General features: G+C 39.9%; 2 protein-coding genes across 2 annotated transcripts in view; one reads left to right on the forward strand and one right to left on the reverse strand.

Moving 5' to 3' along the window:
• The window catches only part of MED16 (mediator complex subunit 16), a 128,928-nt gene that overhangs the window by 63,830 nt on the left and 41,159 nt on the right, over positions 1-23,939 (forward strand). The gene's annotated exons all lie outside the window — the stretch shown is intronic.
• On the reverse strand, positions 8,508-17,954 carry LOC141563775 (neutrophil elastase-like). The gene is made up of 5 exons (XM_074305324.1): positions 17,132-17,954; positions 13,783-13,936; positions 12,668-12,809; positions 11,121-11,351; positions 8,508-8,819 (listed from the first exon to the last, which is right to left on the reverse strand). The coding sequence occupies exons 1-5, from the start codon at positions 17,232-17,234 to the stop codon at positions 8,607-8,609; spliced, it is 843 nt and encodes a 280-aa protein (XP_074161425.1). The 5' UTR covers positions 17,235-17,954; the 3' UTR covers positions 8,508-8,606.

A 23,939-nucleotide genomic window follows, 5' to 3' on the forward strand; every position in this document is an offset into this window, starting at 1 on the left:
TAGTACAATGTACTCTTGATTCAACTCACTTCATTTAGCATCAGTTCATGTAAGTCTCCCCAGACTTTTCTGAAATCATCCTGCTGATTGATTCTTATAGGACAATAATATATCATAACTTATGCGGCCATTCCCCAATTGATGAGCATCCACTCAGTTTCCAGTTCCTTGCCACGACAAAGAGAGCTGCTACAAACATTTTTTGTATATATGGATCCTTCTCTCTTTTTTATGATTTCTTTGGTATATAGATCCAGTAGAGATACTGCTGGATCAAAGGGTATACAGAGTATTATGGCCCTTTGGGCATAGTTTCAAATTGTTCTCCAGAATGATTAGATCAATTCACAATTCCCCCAACAATGTATCAGTGTCCCAGTTTTCCCACATCTCCTTTAATATTTATCATTATATTTTCCTATCATCTCAGCCAATCTGAGAAGTATGAAGTGGTACCTCAGAGTTGTGTTAATTTGCATTTCTGTAATCAATAGAGCTTTTTTCACATGACTAGAAATGACCTTAATTTCTTTATCTGAAAATTGTTCATATCCTTCGATATCAATTGGAGAATGGCTTATATTCTTATAAATTTGAGTCATTCTCTATATATTTTAGAAATTAAGTCTTTCTCAGAAACCTTGGATGTAAAAATTTCACCCCAGTTTTCTGCTTCCCTTCTTATCTTGGCTGCATTGGTTTTGTTTGTACAAAACATTTTAAATTTAATATAATCAAAATTATCCATTTTGCATTATATAATGGCCTCTAGTTCTTCTTTATTACCATTATACTCTTGGCTAGAAATGAGCTTATGGATCATCTGATCTAATTTCCTTACTTTTCCAGATTTGGAAACTGAGTCTCAGAGAAGGGGGGAGATAAAGTCATACTGCTAGTAAGCAGCAATTCATCCCCTGACTCTAAATCTACATAATTTCCACTATGCCATGCTGTCTTCCTCCCCTCTTTCCTATTAATAAAAATAGCTAACATGTATAAGGTATTTATTATGTGCCAGGCACTGGGAGAAACCCTTTACAAATTCTTATCTCAATATTTGGGAATATATCTACCAAAGGAGAGTCAGGAATTATATGAGCAAAATTACAAAACACTTGCCACAAAAATAAAGTCAGATTTAAATAATTGGAAAGACATTCAGTGTTCTTGGATAGGCCGAGCGAATATAATAAAGATGACAATACTCCCCAAACTAATCTATTTATTTAGTGCTATACCAATCAGACTCCCAAGAAACTATTTTAATGACCTAGAAAAAATAACAACAAAATTCATATGGAAGAATAAAAGGTTGAGAATTGCAAGGGAACTAATGAAAAAAAAGTCAGAGGAAGGTGGTCTAAGTGTACCTGATTTAAAGCTATATTATAAAGTAACAGTCACCAAAACCATTTGGTATTGGCTAAGAAATAGACTAGTTGATCAGTGGCATAGGTTAGGTTCACAGGACAAGATAGTGAATAAAAATAGCAATCTAATCTTTGACAAACCCAAAGATCCCAAATTTTGGGATAAGAATTCATTATTTGACAAAAACTGCTGGGAAAACTGGAAATTAGTATGGCAGAAACTAGGCATGGACCCACATTTAACACCACATACTAAGATTAGATCAAAATGGGTCCAAGATTTAGGCATAAAGAACGAAATCATAAATATATTGGAGGAACATGGGATGGTTTACCTCTCAGACTTGTGGAGGAGGAAGGAGTTTGTGTCCAAGGGAGAACTAGAGACCATTATTGATCACAAAATAGTACATTTTGATTACACCAAATTAAAAAGTTTCTGCACAAACAAAACTAATGCAAACAAGATTAGAAGGGAAGTAACAAATTGGGAAAAAAATTTTACAGTTAAAGGTTCTGATAAAGGCCTCATCTCCAAAATATACAGAGAATTGACTTTAATTTATAAGAAATCAAGCCATTCTCCAATTGATAAATGGTCAAAGGATATGAACAGACAATTTTCAGATGATGAAATTAAAACTATTTCCACTCATATGAAAGAGTGTTCCAAATCACTATTGATCAGAGAAATGCAAATTAAGACAACTCTGAGGTATCATTACACACCTGTCAGATTGGCTAAGATGACAGGAACAAATAACGATGAATGTTGGAGGGGCTGTGGGAAAACTGGGACACTGATGCATTGTTGGTGGAGTTGTGAAAGAATCCAACCATTCTGGAGAGCAATCTGGAATTATGCCCAAAAAGTTATCAAAATGTGCATACCCTTTGACCCAGCCATACTACTACTGGGCTTATACCCCAAGGAACTACTAGAGAAGGGAAAGGGTCCTGTATGTGCCAAAATGTTTGTGGCAGCCCTTTTCATAGTGGCTAGAAGCTGGAAGATGAATGGATGTCCATCAATTGGAGAATGGTTGGGTAAACTATGGTATATGAATGTTATGGAATATTATTGTTCTATAAGAAATGACCAACAGGAGAAATACAGAGAGGCTTGGAGAGACTTACATCAACTGATGCTGAGTGAAACGAGCAGAACCAGAAGATCATTATACACTTCAACAATGATACTGTACGAGGATGTATGCTGATGGAAGTGGATTTCTTCAACATAGAGAAGAGCTAATCCAATTCCAATTGATTAATGATGGACAGAACCAGCTACATCCAGAAAAGGAACACTGGGAAATGAATGTAAACTGTTATTTTTACCTTCTGAATCCAATTCTTCCTGTGCAACAAAAAATTCGGTTCTACACACATATATTGTATCTAAATTATACTGTAATATATTTAACATATATAAGACTGCTTGCCATCTGGGGGAGGGGGTTGGGGGAGGAAGGGAAAAAATCTGAATAGAAGTAAGTGCAAGGGATAATGTTGTAAAAAATTACCCATGCATATGTACTGTCAAAAAATGTTATAATTATAAAATAAAAAAAAAGATGGAAAAAAAAAAAAAAACAAATTCTTATCTCATTTAATTCTCATAACAACCCTGGGAGGTAGGTGTGGATGAGACTGGAACCCCAGAAGAAAAAAATAAGACCTTCCTTCCAAAGGAGGAGCCTTGCCCTGCCTGAAGCAGATATGGAGATAAGAGTTCTTGTGATCTGGAAAAGAAGAAGAGGGGATGGAGTCCATTGATAGAGAATGGTTTGACCTCTCAACAGGGTAAGGTACTATTTGTGTTTGGAAGTATGTGTGTGTGTAAATCATGTTTATTGGGTTTTCCTCTCACCAAATCCCATCTGGATTGTTGCTCCTATTCCTGAGGTTAAATTTTAGGAAGGAATCTAAATAGGTCAGTAAATGGTGATGTAGAAAAGTGAGGAGATGTAGGAAAAATAAAACAAATAAACAATACATGTATCACTTGGAGGAACTGAAGAGATTTAATGTGGAGAAGAGAAAGCTTAGGGTAGATATAATCATGCTTTCTTTTTTTACCCTTTTTAAATTTTTTTTTACTTAAAAAAAAAAACAGAATAAGAAAAACAGAAAAAGAATGCAAAACCAAATAAAAGAGAATATTCTAATGTACCCAGCAGAACACCAGAGAGGATTCAAAATATATAACAACAAATTACCAGTTCAAGAAAGTGTATATATAGTAGAAGAAATTATATTCATTGCACATGTTTAAAATAAATTGGAGTACTTGCCATCTAGGGGAGGGGGTAGGGAGAAGGGAAGGAGAAAAAAATTTGGGACAAAAGATTTTGCAAGAGCGAATGTTAAAAATTGTGTATGCATATGTTTTGAAAATAAAAGACTTTAATTTAAAAAATTATATTCATGGGTGTCCTTCTTTTCTTTATTTCTTTATAAATTGTTCTTTTGTTCTCTGCTGGGCACTTTTTTATTTTATTCTTTTTCCCCCCTTTCATCCCCATCCCCACCCCCAAGCAGTCTATAGTTAAAAAATAATATATTTATGTATACATGTGTAGATATAGACATATACATGCATACACACATCTCGCCTTCCCATCCCCATACACATATACATGCCTGCTGACTCTTTGCTTTAATTCTGCTCTTAACCTCCCTTTACCATGGATCCCTCCTTTGTCTTCTTTCCTCACCCTTAGCTTCCACCTCCAACCATCCCTTCCCCCCCCTATTTCTTTATAGATTTTGGAGGGTGCTATACCTTTCATGGTTTATATGTAGTATTGCCTATTTAATCCATTCCTGATATGAATTCCGTGCCCTCCCTTCTCTAATGCCTCTGTACCTATTCTTGCTCTGCACTTCATTTTAAGACATAATTACTATTTTTACCTTAACTCTATCCCAATCTTTCTTTTGAGCTACCCTATTATTGATATCGATCTTAAACATAAAGTATTCATTTCCCATGTTAAAAAAATATAAACAATTTGTCCATGTTGAGTTCCTTGAAATTGATCTTTGATATGTTAAATTTTCCATTAAGTTCAGGTTTAATAGATAGAAAGTTCTGAAAATCTGCAAGTTCATCGAATTTCCATTTTTTTCTCATTCAATATTATAGATGATTTTGCTGGATATTATATTTTTGGCCACATGCCTAGTTCTTTTAATTGTTAGTAGCTATGATCCCAGGACCTATGGCCTTTTATTCTGGCTTCTTACACATTTGAATTTTGTTCCAGTGTATTTGAATTTTTTTCTTGTTTCTTACAAAATTTTCTCTTTGATCTGGAGGTTTTGAAACTTGGCAGTAATATTCCTATGTGTTTTCCACAAAGGATCTTGTTGAGGTGTTAATCAGTGAATTTCTTCTATTTTTACTTTCCCCTCATGTTCTATCACTCCAGGACAATTTTCTTGGGTTATTTTTTGCATTATTGTGTCAAGGTCTTTTTTTGTCATTACTTTCAGGCAGTCCAATTATTCTTATAATTTCTCTTCTTGATCTGTTCTTCAGATCTGTTGTTTTTCTTATGTTTCACATTCTGTTTTATTTTTTTCATTCTCTATAATGTTTTGTTATTTCTTGGTCTCTCATAGCTTCATTGACTTCCCCTTGTCAAATTCTAATTTTTCAAAAAGTTATTTCTGTCTTTGAGACTGTATCTCCTTTTCTAGCTGTTAGGTTCTTACTAAGTGGTAATGAGATAATGAGATATTAAGTTCTTACTAAGTGCTAAGTACTTAACAATTCTCTAGTTCCGGCCTTTAAGGGGAGTTTTACCCCTTTGAACTCCTGGGGAGGAGCTTACATGTTTAAAAGGAGCAAGTTCATTGGTTGAAGTATTTTTTCCCAGAAGCCCCTGAGTTATTCCACGACCATTCTCTGGGAAGATAAAAGAATCAACATTAAGCAAGGGAGGAGTCTCTACTCTAGATCAGAGTTGACGGCTCTCTATGGGAAGAAGAATCTGGCCGAGAGATTGAGTTGAGACAGCAGATCTCCTTCCAGAGAGCGATCGGCAGTTTCTGGAGACAACAGAACATTACATAGCTGGTTGACTTTTTTTTTTTTTATAATCTGTTTGGGTTATTTTAGATTATTTTTTAAATTTTTTTTATTTTTAGTTTTTCTCTCATTTGATTTTTAAGTTCTTTTTTGGGTTTTATAAATTCTCTCTGGATAGGGAACCATTTCACATTATTCTTTGGGGTAGAACTTTTTTTTTTTTTTTTTTTTTTTTTAACTTCAGTGTCCTCCTTGTTATATGAACACCAGCTTTTCCTTTTCCCATAGTAAATTTCTATGGTGGGTTCTTTCTTTTTTGCTGGCTCATTTTTTTTTTTTTTAATAAGAGGAATTAGTGTAAAGATCTCTAATCCTGGAGTGGGGGGGAAAGACTGAATGTGGACCACAACATAGTATTTTTACTTTTTTGTTGTTTGAGTGCTTTTTTTTCTTCCTCATTTTTTCCCTTTTTGATCTGATTTTTCTTGTGCAGCATGATAAATGTAAAAATGTTTAGAAGAATTGGATTCTTCTAAATCCAATTCTACACTGGATTACTTGCTCTCCAGGCAAGGGAGATGGGAGGAAGGGAGGGAGAAAAATTTGGAACACAAGGTTTTCCAAGTGTTGGAAACTATCTTTGCATATATTTTGAAAATAAAAAGCTATTATATTAAAAAAAAAGTAATCTGTCCCTTTTATTATATCTCCCTCCCAACTCCTCAGGTGAGCAAAAAAAAAATCAAAATAAACAAGACCCCCAAATTAAAAAAAAAAAAAGAAAGAAAATATAGGGGGGGAAAGGAAATCATTTCTATAGCATCTATTATGCATCATGCACAGTGCTCAGCACTTTACAAATATTTTCTTATTTGATCCTCACAATGACCTTGGGATGTAGGTGCTATGTATTGTGCTCAGTTTATAATGTGGGAACTGAATCAGAGAAATTAAGGGACTTGTCCAGGTTGGCAAAGCTAGTAAGTGTCTGAAGCTGGATTTGAACTCAGAATGCTAAATCTCCTGACTCCAGGCCTATGGCTCAGTGCTAAATGGCACATACCTCCTGCCCATTCCTGCGTTAGCTACATCCAAAAAGGTGTTTTTCTATATTTTGAATTCATCATCTATCATAAGGTGAGTGGCATCCATCTATTCATCTGTACTAATTATTGTCCTTCCAGTCTTCCTCCCTTCCATTACTAAAGTCCTTAAAATGATTATATACAATCAATGACTCCACTTCTTTTCTTCTCACTCTTTTCTTAATTCTCTAAAATTTGATTTCCTACCTTATCATTCAACTAAAACTGCTCTCCCCAAAGTTACTGGTGATCTCTTAATTGCCAGATTGAATGGACTTTTTCCAATACTCATCCTTTCTTAATATTCCCACGATTCCCACAGATCAATCTGTACAAAATTATACCTGTTCTTATCATAGCAACCTCAAACCAGAAATTAAGGGGTTCTCCTACTACTGAGGAATGGCGCAACAAATTGTGGAATATGTTGTTGTCCAGTCGTGTCTGATTCTTCATGACCACATGGACCCAAACAGGCCTTTTTATCCTTCACTATCTTTCAGTCTGTACAAGCTCATGTTTGTTGTTCCCATGACATTATCCATCTCATTCTCTGCCACCCCCTTTTCCTTTTGCCTTCAATCTTTCCCAACAGGGTCACTTTCAATGAATCCTGTCTTCTCATTATATAGCTAAAATATTTAAGCTTCAATTTCAGCATTTGATTAAACTGAATTCATTTCTTTAAGCATTTATTGATTTGATCTTTTGTTGTCAAGTAATTCTCAAAAGTCTTCTCTAGCACCACAATTCAAAAATGTCAATTCTAGGTGCTCAGTTTTATAGTCCAATTCTCACAATCATACATTGCTACTGGAAAAACCATATCTTTGACTATATAGACCTTTGTTGGCAAGGTGATATCTGTTTTTTAGTATGTTGTACAGTTTTCCTTCCAAGGAGCAAGGATCTTTTAATTTCATGACTGTCTGCAGTGATCTTTGAGCCCAAGAATATATAAACTCTGATTCTGCTTCCATTTCTTCTCCCTCTTTTTTATTAGGAGGTATTAGGACCAGTTGCTATAATCTTAGTTTTTTTGGATGCTAAACTTCTAGCCAGGCTTTACAGTTTCCTCTTTTACCCTTATCAAGAGGCTTTTCCTGATTTGATTCTTCAAGCATCCTTTATCTCCCCAGTTCTTTCCTGATCTCTCCCTCCTTTCTTTTGTCTATAAAAATTAATCCTTCTCAAAACATATCTCAGAATCATATCTGGATTTTGTCCATAACCTTTTCTGATCAATAAAGATGGCTTTTGGCAGGAAGAATGCCTCATTGTGAATTTGTCACAATTTTTGGGCCTTTTCTTTAAATAATTGCTCTCCCGAACCTTATCTTCTTGACCAATCTTTTGATTGGTTAAATTGATGACTGTATATCTTGTTTTGACTAGGGTGAAAGGAGAATCCTTAGGCAAGGTTAAGTAACAATTGAAGGATTTTTAGGAAAATGATTCTCTAGGGTGGGCCAAACAGTCAAATGTCTTATTCTATTGTTAAACTCTAAATTGTTACCTAAATTTTACATTCTCTTTTATCTTGATTATGGAATTTTGCCTTTGATCTTATAACTAATAAAATTGTATATACCAGTGGTTGCACCAAGAGATTTTTAAAGCCATATGGATACTCTACTCTTTCAGATTCTTCCTTCTCTCAGTTACCATGCTTAGAATTAAATTAAGCTTGTCTCTGGCATATTTGTTCCCAAAATGGGCTGGGCTAAGATATGATTCCTAAAGGTCTTCAAGTGTAAGGCAGATAATTATGTACTAGGAATAATATAGTGGATAACCCTATTTAGGTAGAGGTTAGAATATATGACCTCTGAGGTTCTGCACCATGTAATAATAGACTTCTTCATCCTAATAACGAGAGGATTATTTCCATAGAAAATTTCTAGGAATCTCAGAAGTCCACCTTAGACTTGGATGACTTTGAATTGACTGCCACCTGCTGGCACATACTTTGGAAGTGAGAAGAAATCTTATAGCACATTCAAATGCCAGTTGGAAAGGATGATTGGGAGGCAATTTTATTGTTTCATTGGTAGTATGGGAAAGTATACATATATATGCAGCAGCATGATGATGGAGAGAGCAAATGGGTTAGAAAAGGTCCTCCCTCCGGGTGGCTATCCTTCTGTAGGACCAGTGAGCATAATGTCTGCGACGGCGGCTTATAATGGAGTTAATCCATTGGATGAACTGGGAGACTGGGGCAAAGCCATCAGGGTAGAAGCCGGAGGCACAGCCTCCTCGAACATAGGAGTCAATGCCATGGACTACTCCATCACAAATCAAGGGTCCTCCAGAGTCTCCCTGGAGAAGACAAAGAGAAAGGTTTTGGTCAGGGTTTGGGGAAGAGCTGAGGAGACACTGAGCTAACTTCTCAGCCTCCTCTCCTCCCCTTGACCCTGCTCCCAGCATTGATAAGAGCCCCTAAAAGACTACTGACTTTGGCTTGAATTATCCAGCAACACATCCTGTCTCCCTCACAAATTTACCCCCACCCTCACTCCATTCTACACAACCCAGAGGACCCCACCCCATGCCTATATCCCTGGCTACCAATCTGTTAAGGTCCAGCTGAGAGGGAATCTCTTCCAAGGAACCTTCCCTGATCTCCAAGCTCCAAGCTGGGACGGATTTCGTAGGGACATAGAACTTAGAAATGGAATAGATCATGTCATCTCTTTTGCAGTTGGAAAAAAATATGTGAAGCAGAATGCTTCTAAGGTCCAGTTTAGGTGCCTCCTCCATCAAGAAGCCTTTCTTGAGGGGGCAGCTAGGTGGCGCAGTGGACAGAGCACCAGCCCTGAATTCAGGAGGACCTGAATTCAAATGTGACCTCAGTCACTTAACACTTCCTAGCTGTGTGACCCTGGGCAAGTCACTTAACCCCAGCCTCAGGGGGGGGGGGGGAAGCCTTTCTTGAGTATCTCAGTTGTAGGTGGTCTACTCACTCCCAAATGATCTTGTATCTATTTTGAAGCTCTTATGGGGCATCATGGGTGAGTGCTGAGTCAAGATTTGAGTTCTAGGGGCAGCTACATGGCACAGTGAATAGAGTGCCAGTCCTGAGATCATGAGGACCTAAGTTCAAATCCAGCCTCAGACACTTAACATTTCCTAGCTGTGTGACTCTGAGGCACCCCCCAACTGCCTCAGCCAAAAAATAATAATAATAATAATAATAAAAAATAAAATTAAATTTAAAAAATGAGTTCTATTCTTATTTCAGATACTTAACAGGCAAGCTACTTAACCTCAGTTTCCCCATCTGAAAACTGGGAGTAATGAAGCAGCCACTTTACGGGACTATCATGAGGATCATTTGACAATATTTACATTTATGTATCTATCTCTAAAAGAGAACTCAGAGGCATTCCAGTCCAACTTCCATGTTGTTTCCTCTGTACCTTCCAATAGATTATAAACTACCTAAAGGGAGGAACTGTGTCTCTTTTTGCCTTTGGAGTCTTAGAAGTCAGAACAGTGCTATAGTATTCAGCAGACACTTAATAAATGCTTGTTAAATTTAAGGTCCCCTAGGTAATAAGTGGAATAATCTTTCTAAAGCAGAGCTAGGTCCATATTCATGTCATTCTTCCACAGGCAGAGGCTAGCGAAGGAAATAAGCATTTATATGATATCTACTTTGAGGCCAGCAATGCACTAAGCACTTTACAAGGATTATGACATTTCATGTTTTGTTTCTGTCTTTGTGTCAGAGCTTCCCACAATGACTGGTGCATAGTAAATGCTTAATAAAGTTGTATTCAGTTGTATGCTGAAGATCTCCAGCTCTAAGAGCCACAGAATTATTATGTCCCCTTTAGTTCATTTTTATTCCTCATTAGAGATGAGAAAACTGAGGATCAGTTGCCCTGCTATGGGATTCGAACTTAAGGCTCCAAATTTAGAGGACTTTCCACTTTAAAGAGCCATCTCCCTCCCGCTTCATCAGCCTCCCTATCATTCAGCCCAGATTCTTATTCCTCTCTTTAATCTGATAGGCCTTCCTCAAGGCCTGGGAGTTCCAGAATGCTAGTTCCTTCTCTAATTTGAGTCTTATTCACCCTTGATGGAAGAAACCATCCAGTCTATCCCCTCACTGTGGGGCAAAGAGAACAAGCATTTATCTAGCACCTACTATGTACCAGGCATTGTGCTAAGCACAATGTGATGTGAGCATCACAACAATTCTGGGAGGCAGGTGCTACTGTTGGCATTTTATACTATTCATATTTTATGCTATCTTTTATGCTATCCATATTTCGCAAAAGAGGAAATTGAGTGTGAGGAAAGTGACTTGCCTAGGGTCATACAACTAGTAAGTGTTTTGAGGCAGGATTTGAATTCAGATCTTCCTTCCTCCATGCCCAGTAGTCTGTCCCAGCCCACTGTGCTATCTCTTTCTAGAGAAGTATGGATGGAGACTCATACCCAGAAGTGCTCATTCCAAATCAGATTTCTCCTCTATATCCCATTATGCTTATATGTTCTGAATTTTGTTAAGTCTAATTAAACGTTCTTAATGGGCCTCTGACAGGAACTGGGAGCTGAGTTGGGACAGGTTGTAGACTTGAGTATGGGGAATAGGGACCAGATGATACTTACAAAACAGATCCCAGACCGGCGTCGGGGTACAAGCGTACAGAGGTTGCCAGAAGGGCAGAGGTTGGTGACAACAGTCACGTTGAGCTCCTGCAGCTGGGCAGGTGGACCCCTGTTGTTGTTCAATTGCCCCCATCCCATGGCCAGGCACTGGGTTCCTGCTCTCACATTCTGGCCTTGCTGGGGGAGCCGGGCCACCTGGACATTAGCATTGATGGTGGCTGTGCCTTCCAACTGGGAGGAAGAAGAGACAAAAACAAACACACATGAAGCTGGTCAGCCTAATGGTCAGTTAGGGTAGGTTCAGATTTGGAGCCCACCCCAGTCTTGACAGTGGAGGAAGTCTAGACTAGGAAAGGGAAGGTGACTGTGAAAATGGGGATAATCGCTGTCATTTCCCTGCCTAATTAGGGTCCATACAAGCTGGGAGAGACCTTAAAGGTCATCTAGTCCACATTTCATTTTACAGATGAAGAAACTGAGGTAAGCAGAGATTATATGATTTGCCTAGAATCACAATGTTAGTTAAGTGTTAGAGGTGAGATTTGAACCCAGAGTTTCCTAACTTCATTGCCCTATCCACTATTTCATAGTGTCTCAGTTCTTGCCAGCCAGATTCTACTCTGCTAAAAATAAATGTCTGTCAAAAAATAAGGTACCTTTTGGGGCAGCTAGGTTACGCAGTGGATAGAGCACCACCTTGAATTCAGGAGGACCCAAGTTCAAATCTGCCCTCAGTCACTTAACACTTCCTAGCTGTGTGTCCCTGGGCAAGTCACAACCCCAATTGCCTCAGAGAGGAAAAAAAAAAGAATGTAACTTTTAAAAAATGATCATTTTTAATTGTTTATGCCCTCTAAACTTCAGTGTTCTGGGGCAGCAGTCCGATTGCCCTGATTTAGTCAATGGCTGTTTTTCCTAGTTTTTCCTACTATACATGTTCTCTTTGCAATAGGAGTGTGTTGTAGATAGGACTTTGTTTTAAGGAAAGTGCTTTGGGGACCTTAAATAAAGTACCATCATCCCCATGGGAAAATGAGGTATCATTGTTGTCAAGAGGCTATTATACCCTTTGATTTCTGCTCATAAAATAGCAATTTTAGCTTCCTTTTCTTTGCTGAGGTAATGGGGATTAAGTGACTTGCCCAGGGTTACACAGCCGGAAAGTGTTAGGTGTCTGAAACAGATTTGAACTCAGGTCCTCCTGACTTCAGGGCTGGTGCTCTATCCACTGCACCATTTAGCTGCCCCTAGCTTCCATTTCTATGCGGCTTGGTTAATGAAGCAATTTCTTTTCAGCAGCTTTGGGAGGGAAAGAAGGAATATTATATATTATGACATAATATTATGATGATAATTTCACAGATGACAAAATTGAAACCCAGAGGAGCAATAACTCCTAGTCACCATTTCTAAGTATCAGAGCCAGAATGTGATCCCCAATCTTCTGACTCTTCTGTTTATCCTCCAGGGCATTGAGCTCCCTTGGATCCCTGCCTCCAGGAGCCTTGGGGTTGTGGGTACCATTCCCCACTCCTTATGTCACACACCTGAAGAATCACAATATCATTCTGCAAGGTCTGAGGGTTGAAGCCATTTTCAAAGATTCTTTGAACTCGCAGCCTCTGCTGGGTGGGTTCTTGAGTGCGAATGTTGTGGGCCCCCAACACCACCTGAATGCTCCGAGGGTTCCTTGGTTGGGAAGAAAAACTTGAAATGAAGGCTAAAAACAGCACAGGAGAGGCCCAGCTGAGGAGATCAGCTAACCACCATCTAAATTTTGACTCACTTTAAAATTCAGATTTCTAGGTGGGGCAGAACCTTCAGATACTCCTTGAGGCAGCCAGGAGAAAAAAAGGGAAGCAAAGTATAAGCTTGGGAGGAGGAACAGTGATGCTCAGAAGACTTCATCTTTGGCTGGGCTCCATAAGGCTTTATCTCCACTCTCCTTTTATTTTATTATTATTATTATTATTATTTTTTGCTGAGGTAATTGGGGTTAAATGACTTGCCCAGAGTCACACAGCTAGGAAGTGTTAAGTGTCCAGACCAGATTTGAACTCAGGTCCTCCTGACTTCAGGGCTGGTGCTCTATCCACTGTGCCACCTAGCTGCCCCCTACCCCTTCTTCTTACAGAATCATGAACTCCTACGATGTCTGAATAAGATGGGGAAACTGAGCCCCAGAAGGGATTTGCCTCAAGGTTGCAGTTTCAAACACCTACAATGTGCTTAACATACTGCCTGCCATATAATAGGTGCTTCATATTTGTTGACAAAGCTGGGGACTGAAACTCAGACTTCAGATTTCAAACTGAGCTGGGAGGCCCTTAGAACCCAGGATGTCAGAACCAGGAGGGTCCTTGGAACCCAGGATGTCAGAGCTGGGAGGAACCTTAGACATAGAATGTGGGAGCTGGGAGGACCCTTAGAACACAAAATGTTAAAATCTGAATCTTCCTTAGAAGCTTCCTATCAAACAGCTCGTTTTACAGCTGAGGAATTTCACTGTGTTCTGGGTGCTAACCACTTCTACTCTTAGAGCCCTAGTCAAAGAGCTACTCCCCATCCATGCATTGCACTCTTACAGGCGCTACATGTTAGAGCCTCTCTTCTCTTGCTCCCAGGGGCAGGTCTTTCTCCCGAAACTTCTTTGGTTACTCACTTGTTACTTAGACAGTGGGCTGCAGTCATCACGAACCTAGGATGGATCAGGGTCCCCCCACAGAAGTGACTGCGCTGCTGCAGAGATGCTATGTATGGGCGTGAATGAGGTACAGCGGTCCTTCCTCCTACAATCTCTGAACCCAGGACTGGACCTAATGGGATCAGAGAGATGAGGTCACAAAGCCAGACGTTGGAGGAAAAGCTCCCTCTCTTCCCCCTTCCTCCTGCCCCTCCCTTTACAAGGTTTCACTTACATGAACCGATACAAAGTGAAATGAGCAGAACCAGGAGAGCATTGTATACAGTAACAGCAACATTGTGTAATGATCAGTTATAAAGGATTTAACTCTTCTCTACAATACAGTGATCCAAGACAATTCCAAAAGATTCATGATGAAAAATGTCATCCACATCCAAAGAAAGAACTTTTGGAGTTTGAATGCATATTGAAGCCTATATAATTTTTTTCACCTGATACTTATTTTTTTTTTTATTTACAAGATATATGCATGGGTAATTTTTCAGCATTGACAATTGCCAAACCTTTTGTCCCAATTTTTTCCCCTCCTTCCCTCCCCCTCCCCCAGATGGCAGGTAGACCAATACAGGTTAAATATGTTAAAGTATAAATTAAATACATTATATGTATACATGTCCAAACAATTGTTTTGCTGTACAAAAAGAATTGGACTTTGAAATAGTGTACAGTTAACCTGTGAAGGAAATCCAAAATGCAGGCGGACAAAAATAGAGGGATTGGGAATTAATTCTCTGTAGTGATTCATAGTCATCTCCCAGAGTTCTTTCACTGGGTGTAGCTGGTTCAATTCATTACTGTTGAAGCACATATTATTAATTCTTTTATTTTTCTTCTCTTATTTTGCAGCATGGCCAATACATATTTTGCATGATTTCACAGTATAATTGCTATCTTTTTTTTTTTTTTTGCCTTCATGATGGGTAGGGAAGGAATGGAAAGGTGGCAAAGAATTCAAAATTCAACTTAAAAAAATAATAAGTGTTTTTTAAAGTTTAAAAGTAATAGCAATGTTCTGGGATGACCAGCTGTAAATGACTTTGTTATTCTCCATAGTACAGTAATCTACAACTACTCTGGATTTATGATGAGAAATCTTATCCATACCCAGAGAAGGAACTGATTGAGTCTGGATGCAGATTGAAGCATTCTCTATTTCTCTCTCTATCTCTCTTTTTTAACTTGATTTTTCATTAGGGTGGGAGATCTATGTTTTCTTTCACAACTTGATTTTTATGGAAATGTTTTGCATAATTTCACATGCTTAAGTTTTTACTTGTTGATGGGGATCAGGAAGAGAACCTAAAACTCAAAAATCTTAAAAACAAATGAAAAAAATTGTTTTGAATGTTACTGGGGAAAATAGTAAATAAATAAATTAATTTTAAAAAACCAAAGTTTATGTTTGGACATGTATACATATATTGTATTTAATTTATACTTTAACATATTTAACATGTATTGGTCAACCTGCCATTTGGGGTAGGGGGTGGAGGGAAGGAGGGGAAAAATTAGAACAAAAGGTTTGGCAATTGTCAATGTTGTAAAATTACCCATGCATATATCTGGTAAATAAAAATTATTAAATAAAAAACAAAACAAAACAAAAATAAAAAACAAAACAAAACAAAACAAAAAAAACCCAGTTTATCCCTTTTCTCTCCTATTATCTGTCAGTCAATAGGTAAAAGAGGTAATTACTTTCTCCAACATTGCCCAATGAGCCAGTAACAGACCCAGAAATCATTATCATTTTCATCATCATCTTTCTTGGATGCTTTATCCTTGAACCTAGGGCTGTCCTTCCCCAGAAGTGTCATCCTGCACTCCTAGCTACCTAGGGGGAGTATAATCACTGCTTCATACTTCAAAAAATATAAGAAAATAGAGAGAGAAGGAGGTGGGGAGAGACACAGAGAGACAGAAAGGAGAGGAGGGAAAGGCAGAGAGAGACAGAGACAGACAAAAAGACAGAGATGGGGGGGGAGGGAAGGAGGAAGGGAGGGAGAGAAGAGACACAGAGACAGAGAGAGACATGTTCTATAGTTTAGATTTTAAAGTATTTAAAGAAAGGATGAATATGATCTTGTGGTCTAAAATTGTATGGGGAAAGTCAACCCAAGAGGGATGGGAAGTTCTCAAGAATGAAATGCAGAAAAAGAAACCATTCAATGATGATTTTAGACAAGAGTGGCTTTTCTAAAAAGAATAATGTGAGGAAGCTCATTAGACAATTGAGATTTTTAAAAAAATACACTTGCAAAATATGGAAGCAATAACCAGCAACAGATTTATACAAAGAGAGGAATCATCCAGGGTCAGGAATGTTATGCTCAGAAATAAAGCCTGAGAAGAAAAGTCTATGCTCTGAAATTCTATATTTTGTTTTCTAAGACCCCTCCCAGCTTAGAAATTTCTATATTTGAATTTCTAAAGCCCTTTCAGCTCCAGCATTCTATGTTCTAAATTTTCTCCTAACTCTGATGTACCTTTGTCTCTGCCCTAGTCTCTTTTTCTATGTCTGACATTCTATGTTCTGTTTCCTTTTCCATTTTAATAGTTTCTGTTTTATGTTTCTTATCCTCAATTTCTAAAATATCTTAATCTTAGACATTTGGAACACCTTGGACTTTACATTCTAAAAGCCCTCCTAGTTATAATATTCTTGGTTCTTGGCTCTAAGATGCTTTCCGCTCTGCTATTCTATGTTCTACATTCACCACTGCTTTCCTGGTCTGAAATACCATGTTTTATCACTTGACATTTCTTTTCATTCAAACCTTCCATGTTAGAAGATTCCTCTTGTCTTAAATTTTGTGCTTTATATTCTATAGACCTTATTATTTTATATCCTTTGAGGTATCTTTCAGTTTCAGCATTTTAGGTTCTGTGTTATCAGATTTTTTCCTAGCTTTGATAGTCTGTACTCCATATTCTAAGGAACCTCCCAGTTCTAATCTATATTTTATGTCTTTAGTTTAACACAGTGCCTAGAGATAGTAGATGCTTAATAAATGCTCCATCATTTATCTGCCTACTTAGAAAGTCATTTGTCTGTCCATCCATCTTCCAATTCTAATATTCCATGTTCTAAAGCATCTCTTGGCTCTATGATCTGTAACTAAGCCCCTTCTAAAAAGTATCTTGAGTAATAATGTCTGTATGAATGAATAAGTAAATGACTGTTCCTACTTGTCCTGATGGACCTTCAATTGCCTCTTAGCCACCATCCGCTAGACTTGATCTCTCTAATGCTAAACACATGGGTGAGCAGGCAGACAAACAGACAGACAGACAGACAGAAACTTACTCCCATGGATGAAGAACAGCAGGAGGAGAAAAGTGCCATGAAGGAGGGACGCCATGCTGCAAGTAGGCACTGGGTGTCTGCAGCGGCCTTTGGGGGTCTTCATGGGTCCCCTTTTCCTAATCTCTCTTCTTATAGTCCTTTGTGGAAAGTTCGTTGCAATTGCTCCATAGATGGAGCGTTGGTTGGGAGCTGTTACTTCACCTATTTCCTTGATCACTTGGATGGGTACCCCGGAGCCTGGGGAATGGGGCAATAAAGGGATGTGGGATATAGGAACCTCAGAAGCAATGGTGGCCTCCTACAACAGGCCAGAAAGGGAGTGGGCAGAACAGATCCTTAGCTGGAGCAATCTCAAGGAGTTATAATCCTAGCTCTGGGTGGATTATGAGCCTCAAAATTCTTGAATCTCAGAGCTAGAAGTGATTTTTAGCAGTGAGACCATCTCCTAGATTGATAGATCCTCCTCTCCAATATCCGTACAGGTCATCTATCCTCGTCTAAACCTCTCTGGTACTACTGCCAGGGAGCTCACTACCTCAGGAGAGCCCAGGATCCAGCATCCACCCTCAGTCTAAACCCCTCATTATCTCAAGTGTGCTCAGGGCCTTTTATACAACCTTAGTCTAAACCCCTCTGCTGCTCCTACCAGGGAGCTCACTACTCCAGCAGAGCCCAAGACCCCTCAGCAATCTCAATTTAAACCCCTCTCGTGGTTCCCTGGCAGGGTGCTCACTACCTCAGGAGGGCTCAGGACTCTTCATCTAACCTCTGCCTAAACCACTCTGGTCTCCTGCCAAGAAGCTCACTTCCACAGTAAACCCAAAGCCACCTCAGAAACTGCCAGTTCCCTTTCCAAATTCCCGCAAAGATGTTCCAGTGTCAACTGTCCTTGTCAAATGATGAAAGAGCAAACGGTGGTGGGGGGGGGAAGAGGGAAGGGGAGGAGGGAAAAGGTTATGTAGTAGAGAAAGAAGGGGGAGATGATCTGACTAAGCTTTCAGCCTGGCAGGAAGGGGTCAGGTCCGTTACAGGAGGCAGCTGGCTGCTCATTTCTTAAGGCTAGGCCAATTCAATGTGGCTTTGGGGGAATTTCCAAATGTCATTTCTGTTTTAACACTGGAATATAACTAGAGCTCCATGCTCAAAGGTTCGAAATCATACACACTCACAGAGGCTCACATGTGCTTGTTTAAACACATACAGGTGTGCTCACTTTCAGACATATACATATTCACTCAAGGTCAGACACACAGGTAGAGACAAATCTATCCAATTGCAGGCTTAGAAATGCACAATCATATGTAAAGAAGTAGATACAAACTCAGAGACAAAGGTTTATCTGAAAAAAAAAATCTGGGGATTTTAGCAGCCTCAGCACTGGATGGCAAGTGGACTCCAAATATGACATGATTACCCAAAAGTTGGTGCCATCCTGCATTATAATTAAGAGACACATAGTGTGCCCCCAAATTACCAAAATGGTGTATGGCCTTTGACTGCTAAGCTTATACTCAAAAGAGATCACAAAAGATGAGGGACTCATGTGGATCAAAATATTTATAAAAGCTTTTTTTTTTTTTTTTTTTTTTTTTTGGATGCAAAAACTAAAGGGACTCAAGGACCATTTGAGGAGTGTTTGTACAAATTATGGCATATGAATATAATGGAAGATTATTCCCGAGTGCCCATCTTTTCTTTACTTCCTTATAACTTGTTCTTGTGTTCTTTCTGGGCCCCTTTTTTACTTTATTCTTTCCCCCTCTTTCATCCTCCCACTAGTAGGCTATAATTAAGAAAGGATATATTTATATATATGCCCCTATATATAAAAATATACAGAGCTTCCTGACTCTGCTGACCCCTTGCTTTAATTCTGCTCCTAATTTGTCTTGCTACTAACTAACCTTCCACCACCCATGGATCCCTCCATTGTTTTCTTCCCTCACCCACTGCTTCCCTATCTGCCCATTCCTCCCCCCTCATTTCTTTATTGATTTTGGGGGTACTATATCTTTAGGCTATATATGTAGTGTTGCCTGTTTAATCCCTTCCTGGTGTGAGCAGGCTTTCAGAACTATGAGCCCTCTCCCCCCCTCTAATGTCTCTGTGTCTGTTCTTGCTCTGCACCGCATTTGTATGACATAATTACCACTAATGATATTAGTAATTATTAATAATATTAGTAATTATGTTACTATTTTTACCTTAGCTCTGCCCCAATCTTTCTTTCAAGCTGCCATATTGTTGATGTTCATCTTAAACGTGTTATAAATTATGGAAAGTTATTCTGCTGAAAAAAAAAAAGGTGAGGGGGATGGATTCAGAGAAGCCTGGGAATACTCATCTGGCCAGATGCAAAAGGAAGTGAGCAGAATCAGGAGAAATGCTAATACAAAGGCATCAACAATGCAAAAAAATAATTCAGATCAACACAATGATCAACTATAATTCCAGAGGACTGATGGAGGCTGAGGAATATGACCCATCTTCTGAAAAAATGGTGATGGACGCAGGTAGAAGCTGAGACATGCTTTGGGGGGATGGCCAAGATAGGGGTTTATTTTTCTTATCTATGAATAGTGTTGTCTTTTTTCCTTTTTCTGGTGGATGGGAGGTAGACTTAGGGAGAGGAAAACTACTAGATAATTAAAGAAAAAAAGAAACCCAATTCTGTTATAAGGGAAGTGAGTGTCCCTCCCCACTTTGTCCTGATCAAACTATATATGGAGATGTGTTCAGTGATGGGTGCCACATTTTAGGAAGGACAAGGATAAACTGGAAAGGGTCCAGAGAAGGGCAGCCAAGTTAGTGAAGATGGTGACAGATGAGAACTAGTTGAAGGAACTGAGGACTTTTAGTCTGAAAAAGACTGGGGATGGGATGGGCATGCTGGTGTCTACTTATATTTGAAAGGTTACCTCTTCCACATGACACTTCCTATTTTACCTTTCTCTATATATTATTTCTTGATAACAAGAAATGACTTAATGGGTATATTCAGAAATAAAGGTGCTATAAAATCAAAAAATATCAATAAATTTAAAATATTAAGTACTTCTTTTAGTAAATTGGGACATGCTGGAGAAAGAGCAGTCAAATGCCATCTATTTGTGGAGGACAGAGGACAAGGGATGCAGGAAGTCAGAGGAGGAGCTGGCGGTGACCTCTATTGAAATATGCTGGAAAGAGAATGAATTTGGGGCCATATGGCCTGGGTTTGAATCCTAGTTCAGACACTTAACTTTAGCTACAAGACTTTGGCTAAGTCCCTTGCCTTTTGTCGGCCTCAGTTTCCTCATCTGTAAAATGAGGGGATTGGACGTGGTGATGTCAGACAGACACCTCACTATACATTCATCCAGATACCACACTGTACAGTCATCTCACTATACACTCACCATGCACTCAGTCACCTCACTGAAAATTCAGACAGACACCTCACTGTATAGTCAGACACCTCGCTATACTCATAAAGTTTATACTCTTCCCTTTGACTTCACTTCTCATCCCCCAGACACTATATAATGTAATAATACATATTATACATGTATACATTATATGATAATATATAATGAGTATCTCACTGCACAGTTTTTCATAAAATTTAAAATCCTCCCTTCATTCTCTAGATATTATATATAATATATAATATAATTATATGATCTATGTATTATATAATATAATAAATAATAATATATAGTATATCTAATTATATGTCTGTCTGTCTCACTACAGTTTCTCACAAAGTATAAAACTTTCCCTTAGCCTTCTCTCCTCACCTCTAGCCAGTTAATGCTGCCAGACCCAAGCAGTATGTCCATGCTTTTACATGATATTAGGGAGATAAAGTCAAATAAATACACTGAATCCCAAATGATTGATTCTCTCTCTTTCTGTCTCTCTGTCTCTGTCTCTGTCTCTCTTTCTGTCTCTCTCTGTCTCTATCTCTGTCTCTGTCTCTCTCTTTCTCTCTGTCTCTCTTTTTCTGTCACTGTCTCTGTGTCTTTGTCTGTCTTTGTCTCTGTTTGTCTCTGTCTCTGTCTCTCTGTCTCTGTCTTTATCTTCTCTTTCTGTCTCTCTCTGTCTCTATCTCTGTCTCTCTCTTTCTCTCTGTCTCTCTTTTTCTGTCTCTGTCTCTGTGTCTTTGTCTGTCTTTGTCTCTGTTTGTCTCTGTCTCTGTCTCTCTGTATCTGTCTCTGTCTCTGTCTTTATCTTCTCTTTCTGGCTCTCTCTGGCTCTTTTTCTCTGTCTTTCTCTTTCTGTCTCTCTGTCTCTCTTTCTGTCTATCTTTCTCTGTGTGTCTCTTTCTTTCTGTGTCTCCGTCTTTCTCTGTCTTTCTCTTTCTCTGTCTCTCTCTATTTCTGTCTTTCTCTGTCTCTGTCTTTCTATCTCTGCCTCTTTCTGTCTCTCTTTCTCTGTGTGTGTGTATGTGTGTCTTTCTCTGTCTCTGTCTCTGTCTCTCTCTCTCTTTCTCTCTGTCTCTGTCTCTCCTTTTCTTTCTCTCTCTCTCTCTTTCTCTCTGTGTCTCTGTCTTTCTCTCTCTGCCTCTCTCTGTCTCTGTGTGTGTGTGTGTTTCTCTCTCTCTCTCTCTCTCTTCTCTCTCTCTCTCTCTCTCTCTCTCTCTCTCTCTCTCTCTCTCTCTCTCTCTCTCTCTCTCTCTCTCTCTCTCTCTCTCTCTCTCTCTCTCTTTCTCTCTGTCTCTGTCTCTCTTTCTCTCATGGTCTCCTTTACTTGGAAACCTTATGTTCCCTTTCTAGATTAAAAGGGAATGAAGATACAGAACACTGAGTGTCAGAGAAGGACTGAGCCTCAGGAATGACTCAATCCTCCTTCATCATTTACAGATGAGCTTCAAGCCAGGGATGCCTTGGATTCATTAGTCAAGGTGGGAGTGAAGCCAAGCTCCTGATCCCTAGATTAGAGCATTTGTGCTGATGCTTATTGCTTGCTTGACTGACTGATTTGAGCAGAGAAAAGTGGAGGGGCTCAAACTCTGGTTGGAGGGGGTTGGGTGGGCAAGGCCAGATCTTGGAATGCTTGCCTGTAGTCTGGATACTATCTCTTCAAACTTGCCACTACAGCATTTAGAGGGCTCTGTCACTTCCAGCCTGGCCCAGGCCTGCTCCTGCAGGAGATTTGGGGAAGGGGACTGTCTCCTCTACCATATATGACTGGCTTAACGCTCCCAGAACCTGTCCCCAGTCCCTGAAAGACATAAATGCCCTCTATGTGCTTGGGGGTACCAGGAAGCCTCTAGAGTGAGGGAGTCTAGTGCTGGATGGAGTAGAGGCTGTGATCAGAATTGGGCCCCCAACCCCTACAGAGTAGATAGTGACACACTCTCTGAAGGCCTTAAGGGGGGTGTGAGACGAGAGGAGCAGAGAAATGGCTTTCTAAATAACTTCATCGGCAGAGTGGCCATGGAGTACACTTCTCCTCATTCTACAAAGAAGGAAACTGAGGCACCGAATGCCTGCTTGCTCAGGGTTCACAACAGCTAATTGGGGTGAGAAGTGGTGTTTGGGACTCAGGTCCTCCTGACATGGGCTAAGCATCCTATTCACTGTGTCATTCAGCTGCAACAAGAGGAATGATGGGAAAGACCTGAAGGGTGGGTAAAAGATCTTATGTGAGACCCTCAGAGGGTTTCAGGGGGGACCTGTCCTCAGGTCCAGAGGAAGACCCTGGGCTGAGTGAAGCGGAATCCTTATCATCAGAAAGGGGCCGTCACTATTACTGGTAGTGAACAATTGTCCTCCTCGTCACCCTTCTTTTGCCCCAGCCCCCTCCCCTGCCTGCCACTTGTGGCTGAGGATTGAGATTTGAGGCGATAGCAATAATAACAACTCACGCTTCTTTCGAACTTTTAGATTTACAAAATGCTTCCCATGCACAGTGTCACTGGGTCCTCACACCAGCCCTGTGAGGCGGGGCACTCACGCAACCCCTCGCCTGACAGAACCCAAAGCTCAGAGCAGGCTGCGGGGCAGCCAGAAAGTGGCAGAGAGGAGACCTGAACCCGGGACTTTCCGACGCCAAGCCCAGCTCTCTCTTGTAGACGTGGAAGCTTCCAAACAGCCTCTGCCTCCAGGGTCTCCCTTCCCAGGAGGTAGTGTCAGCGCTCTTGGGGAAGGGCTGATCAGAGGCTCCACATGGGGCTGCCTGACACTTGCCCCTCTTCCTCTTTCTTCCTCTCTCTCCTCCTCCACGCTTCTCACGATAGAGTTGATCCAGTCCACATAAAGGGAGACTCGGGCAAAGTAGTCTGGAAATCGCTGAGAGGCGCATCTGCCACCTCTGATGAAGGAAGCCACGGCCTGGACCACTCCCCTGGCAGACGAGAGGGCTCCCAGAATCCCCCTGTGGACAGAGGTGGGGGTGGTTAGCTTCCTTCCATCCTCCTTGCCATTCGCATCCAAGCCCAGGACACTTTCCATCATCCACTTTGCTTCCCCTCGCTCCCCTCTCTCCCCCTCCTCTTTCTTCCCCCTTTCTCTCTTTCTTTGTCTCTCTGTCTCTCTCTCTCTCTGTCTCTCTCTGTCTCTCTGTGTGTCTCTGTCTCTCTGTCTCTGTCTCTGTCTCTCTCCTCTCTCTCTCTCTCTCTTCTCTCTCTCTCTCTCTCTCTCTCTCTCTCTCTCTCTCTCTCTGTCTCTCTCTGTCTCTCTGTGTGTCTCTGTCTCTCTGTCTCTGTCTCTGTCTCTCTCCTCTCTCTCTCTCTCTCTCTCTCTCTCTCTCTCTCTCTCTCTCTCTCTCTCTCTCTCTCTCTTGCTCTCTCTCTCTCTCTCTCTCTCTGCCTCTCTGTCTCTGT

This window comes from Sminthopsis crassicaudata, chromosome 1 (genome assembly GCF_048593235.1).
Source record: "Sminthopsis crassicaudata isolate SCR6 chromosome 1, ASM4859323v1, whole genome shotgun sequence".
Classification (NCBI taxonomy): Eukaryota; Metazoa; Chordata; class Mammalia; order Dasyuromorphia; family Dasyuridae; genus Sminthopsis; species Sminthopsis crassicaudata.